Here is a 22,022-nt window from a genome sequence, read left to right on the forward strand (position 1 = left end):
TCTCCTCCTCTGGGGCTATGGAGCCACATTAGCATGGGGTGTTCGGAGGCATGATTCAAGCATCCTACCATCTTTGAGCTGTACTGTGACTTTGGCCAAGTCCATATCATCCTTGTCTCAGGCCAACATGTTATTTCCTCACTTTCACTGTTTAACGACTTAAAGCAGACTTCAATTTCTCTCCAACTCTCTATTTTTCATGTGGCTTTCCATGGAGTAACTGTTATCAATAACTACTCAACTATGATTTATGATTATTTTACTCCAGTAGTGCACAGGTGTCCTCAGAGAAGCTTAAATTCCATGGTGTGAAATGCTGTACAAAGTCCCTCTTTGTTGAGCAAACCACGCATTTAGAAAAGAAATGGGAGGGAATTATCATCTATATACTTGTAGATAAACTGACATACTGTTTGTTATTATGCCACATCTAGGAATGAATACAAGAGTTAGATCAAGTCATGAGTATCTCTGCCCCTCTGTCTGTGGGGGAGTTCTGATGTGGTCCGCAACACAAATGACCGTTCATTTGTGTAACAATGGGAAAATGCTGTAATAGAGAAGTTAGCGTGAGAAAGTTCAGTGTGAGATCTTACGAGAGGGGAAGGGGGTACTCATTCACAAAACCTTTACATTGCTTTTATCCCCTCACACTCCTTCTCCTATAGATTTAATTAATTTGCACTCTTGACATTTGTGTAGTCATGAGCACCAAGACACGTAAGTCCAAGTGGCCTGTCCAGGATCACTTGTGTGTGACGCAAAGGAGCAGAGACGCCAACTGCCAAGCCCTCATGACACACCCAAGGTTCCCCTCGACTGGGACAACAAAGTAGTTTCTGGATGGATCTTTCATATCTCTTAGAAGGCAGCAGCTGGTATGTGGTCATGTCTGTATGTGCATGAACTGCAGGCTTTTCAGAATGAACTTAAGATGAGCTAGTTGGGATAGGAATATCATTCCTGCAGCAAGCACAACCTTCCCTGTGCGTTACAAACCTGTTTCTTGACGTCAGGGACGCTGCACCTTGCCAGGCAGCTGGTGAGAAATGTTTGTGCCTTTGTGTTTTTTCAGCCTTCAAAGTGCTGGTTACTCTGCAAATGTGGAAGCCCTCCTCTACAAACCGGGCCTGACACCCTATTGAGGAGGAAGAATATGACCTTATCAGAAAGCTAATTAATGTGTAACTGGTTAGGACTCCTATGTTACATTAAGATTCCCATAAAATGCCAATGAAGAAATAAGTTTATTCAGTGCACTTAAAGTGAAACAAATAGTAGTATAGAAAATTCATGGTAACCACTGGTTTATTACACAGAAAACTCCACAAGTAGTTTTATACTAAATTTAGTATAAAAGCATACAGCAACCAGAGAAGCAGAAAGAGGGGGAAGAAAAAAAAAAAGGCAAGCAGCAGTGTGAACGAGGTTAAAAAGCATTTGTGCAAATGGATGCATTTCTGGCTTGGGGCCAACGGGGGAGAAAAAGGAATTGCCAGGCACAGATTCTCAGGAGGTGTAACAGAAGTTGCAGCAGACTGCTGGAGGCTGAAGCACGTCAAGAACGAGACTGGCGATTAGGAGTTTCAGATAACTTAAGCGCAGTCTGCTCACAGGTAGTAGACTCCACAAAATTCTAAACATGGAAGTGATCATTGCTGTTTTTCTGCTACTTGTGACAGTTAAGTATAAACATCCTTAATTTACTAAAAAGGAGAAGGACACCTCAGCACACATGCAAGGGTCCTGGCAACTTGACAGCAGTGGGCTTTAATTTCCAGAGATGTGTAAGTATCTTTTCACTGTCAGTAAAACTCCCATCTCTGTAAGTACATTACCAGAGTAATTGATTTTGATCAAATACTACTGTACAAGCTTTACATATAGTAAATTCAAATTTCTTGGTTTTAATCCAAAACTAAGAATACTTTGCCAATAAAGTACTATTTTATTTTTTGTCAACAGGCACACAACAACGCCATGTTCTTTATTCGGACAGTATGTATATACCTATCCAACTGTTTCCATGTAAAGAAATATAGCAACAGGCTTTTGGTCGATCTGCCTACAGCTACTGCTCTGAGACACTTAATTTGCATTATCTGCAACTCCCTAATTGAGTTGTGCCTGCTTAGCAGAACAAACACAATGGTATGTAACAATGACATACTTCTGAGGTAGTAATATCTTAACTGCTCTTAAATCATGATTTTTTTTTAACATTTCACATATCTATTACAAGTAAAAGGGAAAGCTGTGTACAAACAAAAGAGAACACACACCATCTAGGATTAGTGTAAACAAATGCCTTCAATTAGTGGTTATTTTGAGAAAAGATTTTCCTTCTGCAGAAGAGAAAATTAATCTTTTCCCTTTTGAGGTAATTGCATTTTCAGGCCTCTGTGGGGTATGGAAAGTGACGACTATTTGGAGATGGCAGCTCTTCGTGAGGTGTAAAATTACAAAGTACAAGGAGAAATCATGAAGAATCTTAAAGGAATTCAAAGCAGACTCTTCTGTAATCTGTTCTTACAAACCTTCACGCAGTACTTAGAAAATCTTGAATATTGAGTTGAAAAGTCAGTACCGGGCTATTGTAAAGGCTGCTGAAAGCCCTCCCTGCACATCTCGGACTCTGGACTTCTTTGAAGGTTAACCTGAAATTCATTGCGTGAATTTACAGTAATGACTTTTGGAGTAATTCCCACATTGTTTTAATTTACTTTAAATCACTGCCAGATCTTTCTGACTCCTATTTTAACATGATTTGTCTGGAAATATACCAAAAATGAATTACACAGTAATAGGTTATGCAGTATTTGAGTCCAAACTGTAAGCGCCCACGCATTCACATTCTAACTTGTAATTTTCAATGTGGTCCTTGTCATTGAGTCACATAAACCAATGACTAATAATTCCCACCATCAACAAATGTCCACTGCAAATTAGCAGTAAGAAAAACAAGAAAAAAAAATGCATTGTGCAATGTGCTCATTCATTCTACAAATGGCGTTTTCAACGTGCAGCACCAAATGTTCTGTGGTGTATCTTACAAAGCTTGCTGTTCCTCAGACTTGTATAACAGCATGACTCCAGTCTTCACTAGAAACAGAAAGAACAGCTTACACTGAGGCTTACAGATAAAAATGAAATCAGCGTATTTTTATAATTTAAAAAGCTGTTACAATGGGTAATGATCTCCTAAACATGTAAAGAGAATGGAATAGATAGTCACACTAATCTCACAAATGTTACTGACCCCAGGAACAGAAATAGGGTGGGCTTGGTGATTTATTAGGGAGCCTATTGTAGCACTCATAATTTGAAACCCTCATAATTAAAGATGAAGGGAAGGGGGAAACAGTCTATTAGCATCTTAATCCTTCATTTCTGTGCAAATTGACTTTTTAACCATACATTTCCTAGTACTGAGAATGGAATGTCTTTAAAGGTCTACGTAGAAAGCCTCTTCATTCCTTGGAAAGTGTACAACCTAACTTAAAGAATGACAAATATACATAAAAATGCAGAGTACTTGTTTTATTATTAAAATACTATCCTTAAAGCAGATCATTAGTCATCTGATCACCACCCATCTTCTTGAGGAGAATATTCTTTTCAAGAGCTACAACCTGCCTGTCAGGTTACCTGCCTATTTCATTAGCGTAAGCTCCTCAGCTTCAGCAAATTGAGCTGCTAGTGAACATTTCCATGATATTTACAAGAGTTAGCCATGTCATAGTTTATTTGTGTGAAAGATATGCTTAAGCACTGGGCTAGATCTCAGATACCTGTATTTTACTCCTGCTTCTGTAGGTCACCTAGATGAGTAACTCGGAAGGCTACCACTCCATCCCTCAGTTTCTTCATCTGTAAAATGGGGATAATGATATTCACTAGCTTTTAAAAACCATTTTAAGATATACATGGTTAATTATTAAGCAGTGTGGATTCTCCCCTGTGAGTAACACACAGCTGCTAATACACTGGCTTATCCGCTTTCATATTAGCATCTTTATTTAACCATTTGCTATTCTTACTGTGACATAGCAAAACACTCATTTTGTCAAACAGCAATTGTAAAGAAGCTTTTATCCAGCACAAGGGTAATTAGAATAGTAGAGAAGTGATGAGACTGTCATCAGCTTTGAGCTTGAGGGACTATCTGGTATTTTAAGCTCAAGTAACTGAAGTAGCAAAAATAGTTTCCAATTCAAGTCTGCCCTCCACTGGCTTTAATGAAACACTGCTAATAAATTTTGGATCAATAGTGTCTTTCTGTAATGAAGTGGAGGAACTAAATTAATATAAGCTGATATAATTTATTAATTGAGACCTTTAGTCAGCATTGCTTTTTTACATTTGTTAATAGCAGTAAAATAATTTGTAAATTTCTTTTTAAAGTCCCATCTAGAATCCCTGGCAGACTTTTGTTCTTCCGGTTTTCAAAAGCCCACCAGCGTATCATTCATTCCAGAGTTGCTGGAACTAACATACAACATGGGAAGTAACATTCTGCACATGGTTTTAAAGACATTTAATAGAAAAACTACAGAAAAAATATTTTGCTATGATACAATTAACCATTCTAATATATAGTGCTATACATATCAGTCAAGTACTAATGTCCCAAAAGAGATGAGTATCAGTCTAGTCTAGTGCTCTCTTACTTTCCCCCTAAAATGTGAAAGGAAAGAACAACAACTTTTATTACTGTTATTTTAGACAGAACTTTCCATCACAAATTTCACATGCAATTAAATCATCTCTTAACTCGGGAGGACTCATTTTCCTTTCTATGTTTAAAGTAAGGGTAATGGGGGGAAAAGAAAACCCAACAAACTATCAGTTACACTTACTCACATAGAGTCATCTAGCATGATTTCAACCCCAGGGTAACATTTGCGTCTGGAATACAAAATTTATATGATTATGCACTGGAGGATGTGATCAAGCTGAAAAGCCTCTTGTTAATTTGTCATCTTCACGCTTTGTTATGCTTAACAGCATCTAATCTCTTGTGACTCCTACCCAAACCTAAAAGAAATTAGTAAAATGTGGTTTCTTCAGATGTGTACTTAATATACACTTGGAAAAAAGGGAAAGAATGAAAGTATTACAGAAATGCCATTTTACTTGGACCTTTCATAGCTTGTGCCAAGTGTGCCTAACAGACTTTATAAAACAGAACATCAGAAAGTTCCTTAAGTTCCTTGCAAGTCCTCTGCATCTGCTAAAATTCTTGCTGAAATGGCTATCATTCAAAGTAAAACCTTTAGGAAGGAATGAAAGGCACACAACTATTCTGTTCTTACTGTTCTGTGGTTGGTTTTTTGGTTTTGATTGTGGGGTTTTTTTGTTTGGTTTGGTTTTTTTCCTTTTGGTAGGAAGCTATGCAAAAACCTAGGGAAATACCATTAATCGCTCCAGTATGTACTGTTCCCTCTTAAACCAGACTCCAAAACCCCAGTATCTCAAATGACTGCCATTCTGCACTTCTAGGAGATTACTGTTTGAGCTTTTTAATAATCCTACCTGAAAAGCAGCAGCGTTGCCACACTGAAACACACAGATATTTTCATGAAAGGTCACTGGTGTTCTATGCATTAGTAGAAGGACTCTAAGATGAACTTAGATATGTGAATTAGACTGTCAATATATATAGAAGATATATGTACGTGTCTACTTGACTATATTTTAAAATTAATAAAATCTAAAAAACATTTGTCTGGGCTAAATATGGCATATGATTATGCTAAAATAGAAAGTCTGGACAGAAATTATGTATGAAAGGCATAAGGGACAGCATTTTAAGAGATTAAGTGTTATTTTAGTAGAAGAGTAAAAACTTCATTAACCATGAGCTGCACTCCATTTAATCCTGACAGCACTACACAAGACTTGCAAAGGAAGAGTTTTCCTTGATCACCTTCTGGTATCTATGAGAAGCCTTAATTACTCCTTATTATAATACTAAATTACTGATTCGAATCTTCCATGTGCTGAATATCTCAAAGAATTTTCAGTGAAATCTGACCTACTGAAATGCAAAAAATACAGACAGACATAAATGCTGATACTTTTGTCAATACTAGTTCGACTTTGAGTTCTGAAAGGCAGTTTTCTGGAGCGTCCCCTCCAGCAGGAAGCTCACCCAATGCATTCTAATGGTGCTTAGCAAGAGGAGGTGAGAACTGCTCCTCACCTTGTCAGTCATGGTTAGGTCACGCTCAGTTAGGAATGTGACAAAAGATTTGTCCTTAAGTTTCTGAAGTGAATTCATCCAAAGTGAACAACCAAGATTAATCAATACCTACATTCAGTTTATCTAACTGATTTGTTCAACATTTAGATATACTGAGAAAAATTCAGCTTATACATATACATGACACATTTACTTTGTTGACTGGGTAATCTTATTCAAGATCTGAACATATACTATTTTTACCTTTCCCATTATGCTCTGAATTCTGTCATTTGCATTACGAGTTGTTAAAAACGATTATAATGACAACACTAAAACCTAGACTACCTTCAAAGTAAGAATTAAAGCTAAGCTTTAAATACTATTTAAATTAAAGCTATGCTAAATTCAGATTTAATTTATACTTAAAAAAATAAATCTTAATTTTAACAGCACCCTTACTGTTTTGGAGGCACCAAAGGAAAAAGATACTTATGGATATACGCAGTAACCAAAAGTATGTATTTTTTTTAACAGTGACGTAAGATAAAAATCAGAACAAACTCACACTCTAGCAGAAAACCCACACAGACCTGTTCCACATATCCACCTGGCATATTTCAACTCAAAGGTCCTTCTTTTTGCTTTACTACTTGTTTTCTCTTTGCTTATAACCAGGAGATAATTAATAGCTTCTTGTTGTTGTACACATTTATCTTGTAAAATCTGAAAGAGTGCATCCAAAAGCACTACTGTAAATCAGTGAAGCAAATACATCGGTCAGTTACAATTTTCAATTATTTGTCAGAAAAAGTTGTTTCAGCAGCATGTTTATATTTTGTAGATGATGCTAAGGAAAGACTATTACAACAAATGCTCAGTGAAGAGAGGAAGCAGAATATGACTTTTAATTACAATTCTTATTTTTCAAATGCTCCAATTCCATGTTCTGTATCAAAGACAAATATTTCATTTTCATGTGCAATGCTGCCAACTGATTGCAAAGACTTACGTTCTCAGTTTCATGGCTGCCTCACCTTAATAAAAGGTACTAAGGTCAGAACTGGTATAAACCCAAGTATACTGAGGCAAAGACAGGTCTGGAAATCAGAACATATTCACTGTTTTCCTCATCTTCTTTCAATCATAGTAGAAATTTGCCTAAACCAAGCATCTTTTAAGTTCTTTAAAGTCTTTGTATATGTGAACTGTTAAAACAACATGTTCTTCAGCAACAAAAATCTAGTTGAGATCTGTTGACAAATAAAAGGTGTACATTCAAATGTCTTTAGAGGAAAATCCTCCTAGAGCTACTGAAACCTTCACTGCTCAGATGCTAAAAAACCCCTTAATTTAAAAACAAAGAACAAATAAATACAGATATTAGTTTTGGCCTCAGAAAATCCTTTAATCCATCAGATTTTTTGCGTATCATTGAAATTATGTAAGGAGTCAGATTATTGTTTTCATCCTCGGCCAAGTACTGCAATCATAAAAACATGTATTTAAGAACTGCTGTGTTTTTAGAGGAACTACCTATGGTAAAAGGTAGTAGTATCCTGAAATATAACACTTCATTTTCATTATTAAATGAAGATGGGGAGAATGGGAAACTCAAGTTTCAAACAACATTAAACTTGTGCAGCATGTATTATTCAATTTTCAAGCACAACAGCAGCTCTTCTCTAAGGGCTCTGAAAGTAATTGATGAGGTTCTGTTGAATGCTGTCTCACCTCAGATTGGTGTTTCTCCTTCACCGGCCTCAAGAGCTGTAATGAAAAATAATGAAATTATTATGGTGTTTGCACTCAACTCCATATTACCACTCAGGTTTGTTTTATTTTAAAATAAACAAATAAATAGTATAGTTAGTATTATTTATACTGATTTACAGTGTAATCCTCAAGGATGAAATATCTACTGTAGTATCTTTGAAATGTAAGCTCCTAAACAAACTCAGACTTTGTTCCCAAGCAGATGAATTTAATGCAGTTTACTGACAGTAAATTGAAGGGGAAATCTCAAAAGTGAGATCAGTAAGTAGATAATGGAGGTCTGCAGGGAATTCTTATGTCGAGTTTACAGTGATTTTTTACAAACTTTAATGTGTCAGTTCACTTTGTCTCCTTCCTCAGCCTTCTGAGTTGCATGCACTGTTGCACAGCTTTGCTTTGTGGTGTGCCGAGATAAAGCTTTAGAGGTCTGGAATTCTTCAACCTGAAATGTACCCTTTGCACCAAAAACCAATGACAAGCTAAATAAAGCCATCAGACCGAATGACATTATTTCCCTGAACAAGAGACTGACGCTTAAGTGATTGAGTCATGTCTATAAGAATCTCAAATCTTTCCTTTACTCATAAAAACTGAAAACATTTGGCAGGTTTACAATGAATGTTAGTGGAATTTATTTGCTATGAAAACACAGCACTGGTGGAATTACTGCTAATCAAGTTAATAAAACAGTAGGGATTCACATTCTTCTTGCCCCAGTTACAACCTCTGCAGTTTTGTTTCTGATTTTATTGTTGTTGCTGGTCACATGAACTACAAGAGAAATTAAAATAGGTTTTTTGTAACAAAAAACTGTCAGCACCTATGGTATTACTGATTTTATCACTTCAGCAATTGGGACTCTTTTTTTTTCTTATTTAATGGTAACGCCATTCCAAGTGGGTTTGTCTTCATTATCAGCCATAAGAAAAAAAATAAATCAAGTAAAACCAACATTCTTCACAGAAGCGTTAATACAATAAATTATAAACATGAACTAGTACCCACAGCACACTCACAACATCCTACTTCTGTCTTCTCCAAGCAAAGCTGCCTCCATCAATTTCTTACAGTACCCATTTCTTTGGGAATTACTACTTCTCCTTTCAAACCAGCTCACTGCTGCATGCCCAAGCACAGGCATCTTTGGTTTCAGGGGCCAATTTTCACTATTTCACTAATTTGAATAGTGCAGCCCCACCAGCCTGAACTTGCAGGGAAGATGACTGATGCTCTCTTACTCTTTGGTTGAGTCATCAGCTCACGAAAGGACTGTTGAGTTCTCAGACATTCTGACATCCCAGGTGCAACAGGAGCCAAATAAAAAAACTTGTGGAGTCAGTACAAACCTTTACTGTTGGTATACTTGGAGGAAGGGGGCGTTGTTGTTTGGAGTTTTGTTTGTTTGTGCGTTTGGTTTTGTTGCGTTGGGTGTTGTTGGGTTTTGGTTTCTTTACTACAAATGTGATACTTTGGATTGTATGAGACTATGGATGTGTGCTATTATGTAAGAAGTGCTGTTCTACAGTCACTTTTCTTAGTTTACGGATATCCTTTCTCAGCTTCAGTCTATAACACAACACAAATTTAGACCATTAGCTATACAGAATCAACTTTGTTTTATTTGCATACAAAAAACATGCACTTGTGCTCCTCTAGCCCCCAGCACTGATTTTGTTTCTAAGAGGACTGTGACAAAGAAATATTAACTTTCTTCCTATTCATTTCCTGGCTTCTATGGTTAAATAAATAATCTACAAGCATTTAGTCAAACATTAGAACTAGCAGACATGAGAAATGAGAGCTATCAAGCAAAGTTTCTGTGATGTGAAAATTATTCCTTGACTTGATGTGTGAAGGAAAGAAGAGAAGCAGCTGGTACACACGCCACACTTTTGTGATTATCTTTCTCAAGAACATCCGCAATAAGAATATGCTGTATCACATGTGACGCTGTTCAACCAATTTATACTCAAAGGAGACAGAGCTATTTAACCACTTGGATCAGTTGTTTCGTACATCTGACCTTCCAAATCCCACTTACACTAAAACTACAAGAAGTTTAAGGAAAGTATCTTTAGAATTCAACTCCAATACAGTGGGTCACATTTTATTGTATTATTTTGTAAGATTAACAATCTGCATACTTTAACGAACAGTTGGTTTTGTATGTTTAAAAAGAACAAGGTGTAACAGTAACTACATTGTGGAAACAGATCTGATTTGGTCTCATCTACAAAGGCAAATTACTTTAACACAAACTGCTGAAAAATAAGTTCCTGCAGGAACCACTTCTTTTCCTTTGCAAGGGTCAGAAGAGAAGGCTCATTCATTTGAGTTTTTTGTCTTTCAAGTATGACAAGCCATTACTGAGAGATGAGGTATTTGTATAACTGGTATTTATTATAGCCCTGGATTCTTTTTTCGATCTAAAAGCACTCACCTGCTGTCACTCTTCATGCGACAAGATGGCTACAGAACTTGAAGGAATTGCCTTGGGCAAACCAATACATAACATGCAGAACTTTTAACTGTGTCTGGTCAGTAAATCGTGACTATGAAAAAAACTGAGTAGATTTCTGCACTGTCACGAGGAGAGATTTTGAGAACTTTTATCAGAGTTTCCATATGCAATTAAATTCCCTCAAACTATGCCAGGAGTTTGATATCGTTAGAAGACATGATACAGATTGCCAATGTTAAATATTGTGGCCACGTTAGTCATACTAGGAATGTGAAGACCTGGATCTGTCTTTACAGCAAAAGGCAGCAGACTAACTGAGAAAAAATGAACACATGGTACAGATGTGACATAACTGGCTGAGTCAATAGCACAGGCATCACAAAGGAAGATGTCTCTTACGTAGTGGTGTCAGACAACCGCTTGGTGGTTAGGGCACTGCAAGGGGTTCTTGCAGAGACTACTCATTTATTAGTTAGAAAAGAAAATGCCTCGGTACTTATCCAGGCTCTGAGTTTGTAAGTACAACAAGCCCTAAGCGCTGTATTGGCATTTTTTAGGTATTAGGTCTAAAACCAGAACACCTCTCCAGCAATTTCTAGTCAAACTTTCTCCCAGAACTCCACGTTTCCACAGACTGAACACATCGCACAGTCTGGTGTCAAAGATGGAGAGGCATTTCCCATTTCACCCGGGAATATTTTCCTTATCACTTTATCTCTACCATTCACTTACCAAAAGGCACTTCCCAGCCTCCACAGGCGGAGTACAAAGCGTGCGTGTACCTTGAGAGCTCCGGGAGAGAAACACAAACAGATAAATGCAGGACCTACAGGCAGATGAAGAGCCCCCACAGCTTTCGTGACCCCCTCACCCTGGAATAAAGGCCTCAATTCTGGCGGGCTACCCTCGGCCCACCACCCCCGGCGTGCGGGGCTGACACGACGGCGCGGAACAAACCCTTCCGGGCTGCACGCCGCCACGCTGCGCATGCTCGGCGGGCGCTGACGAGCGGAAGGACGCCCGCGGCCGCCATTTCCTCGCCCTTCTGAGGGAAGGACCGCCTGCCGCCGCCGCTGAGGGAGTGTCTCCTCCCCGCAACCCGGCAGCGGCGCGATGGGGTCCCGCCCAACGCCGCTGGCGCAGCGTTACGAAGGCGGTTGGGCTCCTCCTCCTCCTCCTCTCTCCCCCGCCGCCGGAATGCCGAAGCTTAGCAAGGAGGCTAAGCAGCGACTACAGCAGCTTTTCAAGGGCGGCCAGTTCGCCATCCGCTGGGGCTTCATCCCCGTCGTGCTTTACCTAGGTCAGTGGCGGCCGGGGGACCGGCAGCATGGGGCTCCAGCGGGGGTACCGCTCGGCGGCCGCTGGGGAGGCTTAGGACGGGGTGGCTGAGGGCGCGCGCTGTTCTTCTCGCCCCCCTCCCCCCCCGCCCCTCCTGTGGTGTTGCTGCCCGCCTGGCAGCGCGCGGGCTCCGCGGGGGGGGGGGGGGGGGGGGGGGGGCAGAAGGCAGAGCACGTGCGTGGGGGAGGGACGCTCCGTCGCGCGCTCCCCACTGCGACCCGGGCTCTGCGGCTCTCACCGCGCATGCGCGGCCGGGGCCGGGGCCGGGGGTGGGGGGCGGTGTGAGACGCTGAGGGGCGGCGGTGACCCGGAGCCCCCTGGGCTCGGTGTGGCGGCCTGTGGGACCCGCGGGGTAGGGGTGGGGTCTTGCCCTTGGCAGAACTGCGGGATAGATTTTGTTTCTTTAGGAAGGTTTTTCTGCTCTTTTTCCTTCCTGGAGGCTGTGCCCACGCGTGTTGGGCCTGCGTGCCCAGTGAGGGGAGGGGGCCGCGGGCGCCGGCGTTCAGCGGCAGGCCGGGGGGGTCGGCCCCTTCTGGGGAGTGGGCTGAGCACGTATAGGAGCAGCGTAACAGCAGACGAGGCCGCGATTTAATCGTGTGTCAGTGACTGACTGCTTCAGTAGGCTAGCCTGGGTGCTTCTTGCAGTAGGGAGTCAGCGTGCGAGGAGAAAGCTGTCTGCGGCTGGGTACTCTGCTTTGTGGCGCTGAGGGGGTTGCCAGCCTCTGGCTGAGGTTTAATTTCCAGCTAGGTACAGGTTACAGTCTCTCCCAAAATGGCGTGGGTCCTGTTTCCAAACTGCAGTGGAACATTCAGGGGATGGCTTGATGTCATCCCTGGCGCCCAGGATGTATTTCGCTTGCTCCTGTCATGTGGTAGTGGTGCCCAGGCAGCCCCATGGTAGTTCTGCTGAGTTTGGGCTGTATGCCAGCCGCTGTCCTTGTTAAAGAGCCTGACCTACTTAAGATATGCACGTGCGCAACAGGCCTGACACTTGTTCACGTCTTTTATGACGAGGGGTCCCAGGAAGGCTGATCCCTGTGTTTATCTGGCTTACTTTCTGCCCCAACTCTGTTCGGCCTTTGGGGAAAAGCATCTAAAACAGGCAGGCATCTCTGCCTTGAACGCAAACATGGAGGAGAGTTGGGAGCTTGATGTGTTTACAGTCAAAGCTGATGGTTTGTTTTAATTAATTGAGGGGAATGCAGTGTCCAGTTTGAAAGGCTTTGTTTGCATAATAGATAACAATCAGGAAAATGTCTTTTCAACAGTTACAGACATGTTTTAACAACTACAAGTAAAAGAGGTAACTTCAAACGCTATGTATAAAACTAATTGGCTGTATTAGGTTTATAGTTTAATTACATTTCCATTTTTAGTTTATCAGTTATTCTAAATTGATGATTTTTGGGTGGAAATTTCAGCAGTATTTTGTGACCTAATTTGGTCTCGCTGAAGTTGTGTTTTGATTTTGCTTTTATGACTATATGAATATAGGAAAGATGCTCTTTGTTCTGAGGGACACCAGAGGAAATTAAGTTACTTCAAGTCATATAAAGCCATCTTATTGTGTTTACAGTTGTACTCATATCAGGGTGCCTAGTGTATTTCTGTCATGTAGAGGTAAGAAACCAAGTTGTACTGGTTTAACTTCATACCTCCAGAAAATAAGTTTGCTGTTCTACATCTACATTGCCTTCTCATAGATTTGTGTGCTGTAATGAAAGGACATGAAGTGCAAGCAGATGGCAGGGGTGTGCGTGTGCAGGTGTAACCTTTGCATGCCATAGACGTTTGGAGGTGGCATACACTCAGTGTCTGTAGATATGGAAAACCTCTTTTGGGATTACATTTGAATCTGGGAGGGAAGGTGTGATGCAGTGGAAGGGCGGTGGAAGGGCAAGAGGCCACACAGTTTTTGGTGTCACTGATTCAAGGTAAATTTTTGCATTGACCTCTGCATATGTGAAATACATGCTAAACTAAATGCAGGCAAGGAAATTTTCAGAAATTTTGAGTTTTTAACTTTCTCTGTAAGGCTTTCTAGGTCAGGATGGGATGCTCAGGGGATGTACAAGGGAGCCCAGTATGTGAATGTGCATTTATAGGTCATTGGTCAGGGGGTTTTTGTATTTTTTAAACTTGCTTTGAAGTGGCTGCCCCTCTTTTAAGTAGGTGAATTAGACCAGTGCAGTTCTGTTAAACCGGGCTTGCTTATTTAAAAGTGCTGGGTAGGGAAAAAAGCCAGAAACATTCATATGCACAGAATATGACTCCTAATACAGCTTCATGAATTTTAAAGCAATTTTGTGGGAAAGTATGGTAACCAAAGAAAGTGGGTCAGGATGTTTAATAGTCTCAAATCACACAAGATTATCTTCAAAGAGCTAACCCAGTGCCCTTGAAGTTAATGGAAGTTTTTCCATTAACCTTCATGGCCTATGTTTCAGGCAAGCTGACATTAATTATTTATTTTCTGTAAACAAGGGAAATAATACGTTTTTCATATAGCATCCATTTCTAGACAGCAAATGTAGGAGTGACTGTGTTGAACAACGCATGATTTGCATGATTCTGCTTCAGGACTTTTTATTTACAGTCCAGCAGGCAAAGACACTTGATACACTGAACCTTGAATTGCTTCTCTAGCATATGTTTGGTTTAGTGAATTGGTATTTGAGTCATTAGCTGCAGATGAACTCTTTGTAATTAACTTTCTTTTAATTCTCCTGAGTGTTAGTAGATTGACAAACATCTTGTTTCTGTGCAAGCTTTAGTACTAGTTAGCTTTTCAAAAAGTGCCAGTAAAAGTAGAAGATTTTAGGTTTAATTTAGAATTCTCTCATGCTAAATCGAGTGAACTGTTGCTGAAATACTGCTTTTAAGTTAGGCATCAGATGTCATTGCAGAACAGTGCCTGTTAGGATTTTAGGTGCTTGCTTATACCAGTTACAAACTTACGGTGACTTATAAGTGACAAGCTTATACCAGTCACTGTTGATACAGCCTTACTAGGTTGCTTTCTGGACAACATTAAAATCTGTGTGTTTGTGTGCGTATAGGTATGTATGTCTTGATCTTCGGGGTAGGTAACTTCCTCCATCGTGCATAGCTAGTTGTTCCTGAATTTTAAGTCAGATAAAGTTGCAGGTAAGAATTAATAAAAAACCCCAAAACAGAATAAAAAAATCCCCACAACCAAACAAACCCACAAAACAAACAAAAAACAAACAAAAAATTGTACACTTGTATTTATTTTGTCTGCTTGATAAGAACGTACAGGTTTTGTTTAGATTAGTGTGCAACTTCATGAATCACAGTTCTCTGCTCAGCGGGTTTTCTTTTTTATTGCAATTTAATGGGCTGGAAAAATTTGCTAGTGGTTTAACTATGTAGGAGTCTGCACATACATATTTACATATATATGTATGTAATGTATGTTTCACTTCAGGTTTTAAGAGAGGTGCAGATCCTGGAATGCCTGAGCCAACTATCTGGAGGTATGTATCAGTTCCAAATGTACATGCAAACCCAGTGCAGATAATTACTGGTTTGGGTGTTATCTCTGGACAGCAACAGTGCTTTCGTCCATTGTTTTTAATTGTTTAGGGTGAAAGCTTAGCTGGTTGTGGTTCTTGTCTCTTTAGAAATCCAAATGAGAAGAGAACAAAACACAAGTTCTTGGGAGGCTATACTCTTAAATCTTGCATGGCTTTTACTATATGGGACTTTCTGTACCCTTTGAGTGGAAGCTGCCCTTCTAATCCGTTGTAGAGCTAGTTTGTGCAAGTTTCTGCACTGAGAAATAACTTTTCAGCTTTCTAGCATGAGTTTAAAGCAAAACCTAGTCTCCTTCTGCCTTTGCAAATATGCTAGTAACACTGCATAAAAGCTACATGAAGGGGCTATATCATTCAGTATTAGTCATTGTCATGAAGCAGAGTACATTTGCTCATGTTGCCTCTTTACTGTGGGACTGTTTCTTAGTGCTGCAATGTCATGGCATTAGTAACACTTGAATTCTTGTGATATTTGAGTTTTATTGGAGGGCTTCCATGGGTCAAACTAATAAAATTGAAATTATTTTTCTTGAAATAACTTTGGTTACTGTGCAGAACCAGGTATTCTTAAGACAAATAATTGATGGACTGTATTGTTTGTCATATATTAACTCTTCTAGCTTCACATAGTTACAGTGTATAGAAATCCCATTTTTAGGATTCAGCGATTTAGGGGAGCTACTTTTAACAGTAGAAAATATTGGAAAAAAAGTGTCATGATTGCGTTACAATTTCAGTAAAATCTTCTGTTGTCTTAAGAACTAACCTGCTGGAGTTGTTTGCTGACGGTGTTTCTATGTTCAGCTTCACAAGCAGTTTGAGACTACTTTTTTTTCTTGGGCCATTGAGTGTGTCTCTGCACAGCATAAAGTATGTATTTCGTACCAGAGTGTGTAGGTACATGGATACCAGAAGCATGGTTTGGTCTAATCTGAAGCTTACAGATGCTCATTTTCCTGGGCACGTGTTCATGCTGTGTAGGCTTAAATTTTATTTTAAAGGTGGCTTAATTTCAGTATCTTGTGGGGTAGAACTCATTCTATACATTTACAGGGCGGTTCCTCCAGACTTCTGTTTTACAAATATCCATTTAAAAACAAGTACATGCTGCAAATCTGACTTTTATTTCCTCCCCCCTCCCCTTTCAGTCTACTTTGGGGATGAAGGATGTGGCGGTCCTGTTCTAGAACCAGCCGATGGACAGAGAAAGTGTCTGAAGATACGTACATTCCAGAGGATGAGGCGGACACTTACACCAGCTGGCTCAATCAGCTTGCTAATGACATAGGTTGTACATACAACGAAATGGAGTTTATATGGACCTAACTTATTTGCATTACAGTGTAATTAAATAAATACAATTTGAATGGATGCGCATTGTTTTTAAGTCTTTACATAAGTATAATGTAGTCATTTCTTTATTACAGAAAGGATAACTCGTTGTGTGGAGTTTCTTGTTCCAAAATATGGTGACGTTCAACCCCATGTTTATCCCTGTTACGATTGTCTTTTGGGTAAAGATTCCTCTTTGTCTTCCAAATAACCAGAAATCTGAGCTAATGTTTTAAATACTTCAATATTCTTAAGATTTCTTGCTCGAATGTTGGTAAGCCTCTGCAGCTGGTCACTATGCTGACCTGTTTTGGTGTGTGTTTCTTTTTTTGGGGTGGGCTGTGGTGTTCCTAGTTTTTTTGGGGTTTTTTTCCCCCCTTCCTCTTTAATTTGTTCATCTCTGGATACCTTAAGGTTTGAGAGATGTATTTGTTTTTCCCTAGCATAGTCAGGTAGTAAAAAGTATACTTTTCTGCCACATCTTTAAACACTATGTGCATTTTCCATAATTTGGGTTGGGAGCACAGGAAGAAAAGTGCTCTGTGTGTGTATGTATGCATATATAGTTCTCTTCTTGTAAGAGTAAGTTAGTAATGTACAGCTGAAGGAAGAAAACAAATATGCTAAACAAGGTATATGCTTTATTTTTATTCCAAAGTCTTGCTCTTTGGAATATTGTTGATTTGGTTTCAGTTGGTTTTCTCCTTCTTAACACTGAAATTCAAGCACTAAATGGCAACTTCTTGGTTTCTGTTAAATAGAAGCTGCATTGGGTAGATTACTCTCTCCCCTCTAGAAATGTACAGGCTAATTTGTATCTATGCAGTGATTTTTTTTAAAAAAAAAAAAAAAGCTTATTGACTCCAAGTTATTTTGTTGCAACAAAAGTATTCTAGATTTCAGATTGGCTTTTTTTTTAACCCGATAGATTTTCAGACAGTTTTTACATTAATTAAATATTGAAGGAGTAGGAGATTCCTCAGTTTCTCATTGCTATGAAAATTCATGGTAAAATGTTACTGTGTTTAAGGACAGATGTGATTGGAAAGAAAATGAGAAATGAGCCAAGAGGGGAAAAAAAATCTTAAAATGAAAGACAAGAATTGGGAAGGAAAAAAAAAAGTGGCAAACATTTATGAAAGCTAATGCAAACTAGTGTGTTCCTTAAAATTTCATTAATCATAGGAATTAAATGTCATGAATAGTGGAATTGCTAACTATAATAGGCAGCTGGCAGGGGACTAGAGCAAGGACTGAACTCAGAACACTTTTCTTGTGACCCTATATCCTGTTGATACTGCAGCTTTTCTAGTGCCTTTTTTTCTAATGGTAATTTGAGATTAATGTAACCACTAATAGGTCTTAAATTATGAAAGGACTTCAAATTCTGATCCTTTTTCTTGACTGATCCTAATTACATTAGTAGTGAAATAATCTGTTGGTACTTGACAGTGGCTTTAATCATGATCAGGAACATTTTTCTTCTGTTGAATCTAATGGAATAACCTGCGATAGTTAATACTAAGTGATACGGTATTCAGTGTAAAGTAGCTTGAATTTCTCAAAATCAGATTTTGCATTTCACAAGGGTATACAATACCCAAAATGCAGCAGGGGGTGGATGGACCCGAACACCTGCAGAAATGTATTTCATGTTCTCTATTGTGTGTCAGACATTTGGGGATGTGGTTTGTGGGTCTTAACCGCCACGTGGTTTCTCTGGCTGCTTTCCAAGAATAATAGTTTTTGGCGAGAGGTGGAGAAATAGGGAAGCGTTCTCGTCTCTTTGTTAGAAGTTTTGCATAAGCGTGGATATATCAAGCACAGACCAGATTCTGTGGCCTCACTGTCCTGCTAATTTCCCTTAAAAATTATTACAGTTCAGGGTTGGTTGTTTGTTTTGGTTTTTTTTCAAAGACTTGAAATTATTGGCTAAATATTGCTTGCACAGTTCTTACTCAAAATGTCACTTAAAGCACATTGGATAGCAAATTTTTGGTAATTCACTGCTATTATGAAGTAATTGTTCTCTGAAAAAAAAATCAAGTAAGGTTCAGCAAAGTCATTAGCATTTGAAAACCTTTGGGTTTTCAAATTAAAGAAAAAACGTCTTTCATGTTACATTCAAGTCAAGTTAAACTGAATGCCAGTGTGTAGTATAACATTTTTCATTAGTACGAACTGACAGTGTTCCATTCAATATAGCATTCTCTCTGTAACTAAAAGATGAAAGTCCTTAAATACTTTTTTTTTCTTCCCCCTGAAAAAAAGCAGACTAAGAATTAATCCTAAGTCTTGGTAATTAATTGTAAGGTAGCAAAAAACAGAATTGGAGAAAATTTTTTTCCAGGTTTAAAAATGAAGGAATCTTTGGTAGCAATGTCTTGAAATTTCTTTGCAGTTATTGTCATTTTCACAAAATTCAGATGTGTTTATAGGAGCAGATCAGTGCTCTGTGAAGTTATACATTAAACAGATTCCTCTGAACAATCTTAATTCCCTAAAATAACTTCAGCAAATATGCTGGGTTTTTATCAAGACTTTTTTTTTTTTTTTTGGTAGGGGAAGAGAGCAGATCTCTGGACTAAAATGGAGGGACTCTCATGTGTGTTAGGGCTGTGGGCTAGGGACAGTTAGGTGTTACTTATTTTGAGTGTTTTAATCTTTAATTCTTGCTTTTTCATCTTTCTCCCAGTAAAACTTGAGCAAGTTTTATTTTAATGTCAGTTGGGAACACTTGAAGAACAAACATGAGCTCCCATGCTTGACCATATTGATCTCTTTCAAGAGAACCGGTGCCTTCTACAGCCAAATACGGATTCTTTTCCTGTAGTGGGGGTTGTGATGCATTGCTGCGTCAGGAGGTTCTGATGGCCAAGGAGCAATACGGTATTCTGTCTTCTGAATATCTTGTTCACTGGCACACTGACCACAAGGGCTGCTGGTGGTTTATCATTCAGAAACCATTTATATATTTTCTATCGCTTCTATATTTTCTTAAAACTGCTTCACCCATCACTATATCCAGCCAGAGTCAGAAGATTAGTTATGACCTGGAACCACTGGGTGATTGTGGTGGACAGCACCTCTCTAGCCCTCGGTTGTGACAGCCCCTTTAGATATCTGTCTTTCAGTATAAATTTGTTCTTAATAAGTTAATCTACAAATGAGCCTGTCTTTCTGCTCCAAAACCTCTTCAAGGCCTGTCCAGTTGTGAGGTAAATGAAGCTGATAAGAAATTTGGAACAAGTATTTAATTCTGGTACACATTCCTGGTGTAGACACAGGTAGTACGAAGTCAGCGTACTGTATCTCGTCATAGTTATAAAGCAGAGGGTATGTGCTTTTTTTTCCTGAATTAATTCATCAGCAAAACACACATTAACATAAACCTATAGCTTTCAAACATGTAAATTCTGCAGACCAATGCAATATTCGTAAATTTGTCACAACAGGCCCCTGTGTTGCAGTGCATAAAACACATGCTTCGCTTCTTTGTAGAGCTGTCTTACAAAATAGCTGTGGATGACAAAGTGCTTCTTAAGATGTATTTTTATTGCATTGTGTTGTAAGCAAAACAGGGATCTAATACGTTGGTTTTTTATCAGGAAAAAAATTGCTAAAATAAACTATATACCCTGGATATTTTTGGAAATATTTCATTACAGACTTGGAATTTGAGCTATGATGATACTGATGATATATTTGGAAATAAAAGCTCATTACATCTGTTCTCACCACGGGAGTAGAGACCACATCCTGGTTAAATGCATATGACTAATTTAGTTTTTACAAGTGACTACTTAATTGCAATTTCTAAATACTTTTCCATGATGGTGTGCAGTGCAATAGCTGTTTCTTGGTTAAGCCTGTGGGTTACACACATTGTTTCTAGGTTACGCTTATGTTAATTCAGGATTAGAGGATGGCTAAGGCAGAGGGGATGCTTTTCTGCAAAGTGGAAAAGGGTGTTTGCTCTTATACTTTCTTCTGATGAAGAAATCATTTCCAAGTTTCTACCAAAAATAAGAAGTTGGAGCAGCTGCAAAGCAGGGAGCAGTTATTAGCCTGGGAAGTGAGATAAGCCTGGATTTCCAGTTACGTTCCAATTCTGTTTCTCAGGATCCACTTTATTCCCATAGAGACCACCCAAGTGGTGCAATTTGTGAGAGTGCAACCTGAAAGCAGTCTCTTTCCAGCCAGACTGGAAGGTTGCCTGTACATCTGCCTTCACCCCAAATGCTCTGTCTTCTAATAAGTTCCATTTTGGTTTATAGCCCTGCCCCAGGTCACTGTGCTATATGATTAGGAGGGGTATAGGTCTCACAATTTGAGAGACCTCTTTGAACTTCACTGTTAGCATGTGCTAATGTGGGATCTGCAGGCATTGTCAATATATGATCCCTTTTCCCTCTACATCTCTCCCCAAATTGTTACTAGAAGTGGAAGAGGAGACAAGGACTTGCTGCGCAGGGTTGATGGTGTGCTGGGTGTGTTTTCTCTTTTGAGCTGAGGACAGGGCTTTTGAGCTTTCCCTAGGTGATTTTACTTCTGTGTGTGTGTGTGTAACAGCTCTAAGTGATTCTTTTGGGTAATAAAACTGTTAATTTGATTTGCTTATACATCATATTGTCCCTATTTATATGGTACAGAATGTGGAACTGTATCTGTTAATACCTAAGTTCAAAGGGATAAAGAAACAATCATAAATACTTTTGCTGTTACTGAAACCAGTCAGCATTTTCCACTCGCTACAGGTGAAACAGAATAAAATCTTCAAAATACTGTGTTAGGTAAGCACTGTCAAAAATAAGTATGGCAGGGAAATCAAATATCAGTTTTCTGAATTTGAAGATTAATGTTTAATTTTTTAAAACTCGAATTTTTTTCTCATGAAAGATTGAATCTTTTTAGATTCATGTCACTGAATAGAAATTCAGATTGCAAAATTTCTGTAGTGTGTTATCTGGTGAGTCTTGAAAGTATATCGAGATATGGTTAAATATGTTTAGATTGCAGAAATTAGTTGATTTTCTGAAGAGTTCAGGGACGAAATGGTATTGCAGTGTTGGAGCCTGCAGAGATTGCATTTTCTGGGCGTAAGGGGTGGGTTTGGGTTTTCCTCTTAGCCAGAAGGAGAAAGAAATCCACTGAGAGAGAGCAGAAGTTGTTATCATTCAACTGGAGAAGCAAGGGTTTACAGAAAGCTTTTCACCCAACATCACAGGGTTTGTAGTAATATACATTATATTTGGCAGCACTTCTTGACCATTAGGATCTGATTTTGATGTATGCTATTGTATACTTACCTTTCCAGCATTTTATCTTTTAAATCGAATGCGGAAGAGATTATTAATCACAAATACAGTGCCAA

At 39.1% G+C, this 22,022-nt stretch overlaps 1 protein-coding gene, 1 long non-coding RNA gene and 1 other non-coding gene across 9 annotated transcripts; 1 reads left to right on the plus strand and 2 right to left on the minus strand.

Annotated features, from left to right (window-relative positions):
* Nucleotides 1–1,290: 1,290 nt before the first annotated feature.
* On the minus strand, nucleotides 1,291–11,482 carry LOC142600563 (uncharacterized). 7 transcript variants are annotated; one of them, XR_012834112.1, is made up of 5 exons: nucleotides 11,293–11,482; nucleotides 11,154–11,211; nucleotides 7,919–7,954; nucleotides 3,792–5,037; nucleotides 1,291–1,823 (listed from the first exon to the last, which is right to left on the minus strand). It is a non-coding gene; the product is annotated as an uncharacterized LOC142600563 (long non-coding RNA). The 7 variants fall into 7 exon arrangements; XR_012834110.1 differs by having other exon boundaries at nucleotides 1,291–3,102; XR_012834115.1 differs by having other exon boundaries at nucleotides 1,291–3,102; nucleotides 4,864–5,037; nucleotides 11,293–11,475.
* LOC142600857 (small nucleolar RNA SNORD93) lies at nucleotides 7,575–7,663 on the minus strand. Its single transcript, XR_012834380.1, has one exon. It is a non-coding gene; the product is annotated as a small nucleolar RNA SNORD93 (small nucleolar RNA).
* A 37-nt stretch (nucleotides 11,483–11,519) lies between the features above and the next one.
* TOMM7 (translocase of outer mitochondrial membrane 7) lies at nucleotides 11,520–16,687 on the plus strand. Its single transcript, XM_075746026.1, has 3 exons — nucleotides 11,520–11,721; nucleotides 15,208–15,256; nucleotides 16,465–16,687. Exons 1-3 carry the CDS (start codon nucleotides 11,535–11,537, stop codon nucleotides 16,478–16,480), a joined length of 252 nt encoding a protein of 83 aa, XP_075602141.1. The 5' UTR covers nucleotides 11,520–11,534; the 3' UTR covers nucleotides 16,481–16,687.
* Nucleotides 16,688–22,022: the final 5,335 nt, after the last annotated feature.

The sequence above is a fragment of the Balearica regulorum genome, chromosome 2, assembly GCF_011004875.1.
Source record: "Balearica regulorum gibbericeps isolate bBalReg1 chromosome 2, bBalReg1.pri, whole genome shotgun sequence".
Lineage (NCBI taxonomy): Eukaryota > Metazoa > Chordata > Aves > Gruiformes > Gruidae > Balearica > Balearica regulorum.

Bases quoted from the DNA above. Each gene is read 5' to 3' on its own strand.
- TOMM7 (XM_075746026.1), top strand. From the start codon at position 11,535: ATGGGGTCCCGCCCAACGCCGCTGGCGCAGCGTTACGAAGGCGGTTGG. The intron at 11,722-15,207 runs GTCAGTGGCGGC...GTTTCACTTCAG, and splicing joins CCCCGTCGTGCTTTACCTAG to GTTTTAAGAGAGGTGCAGAT.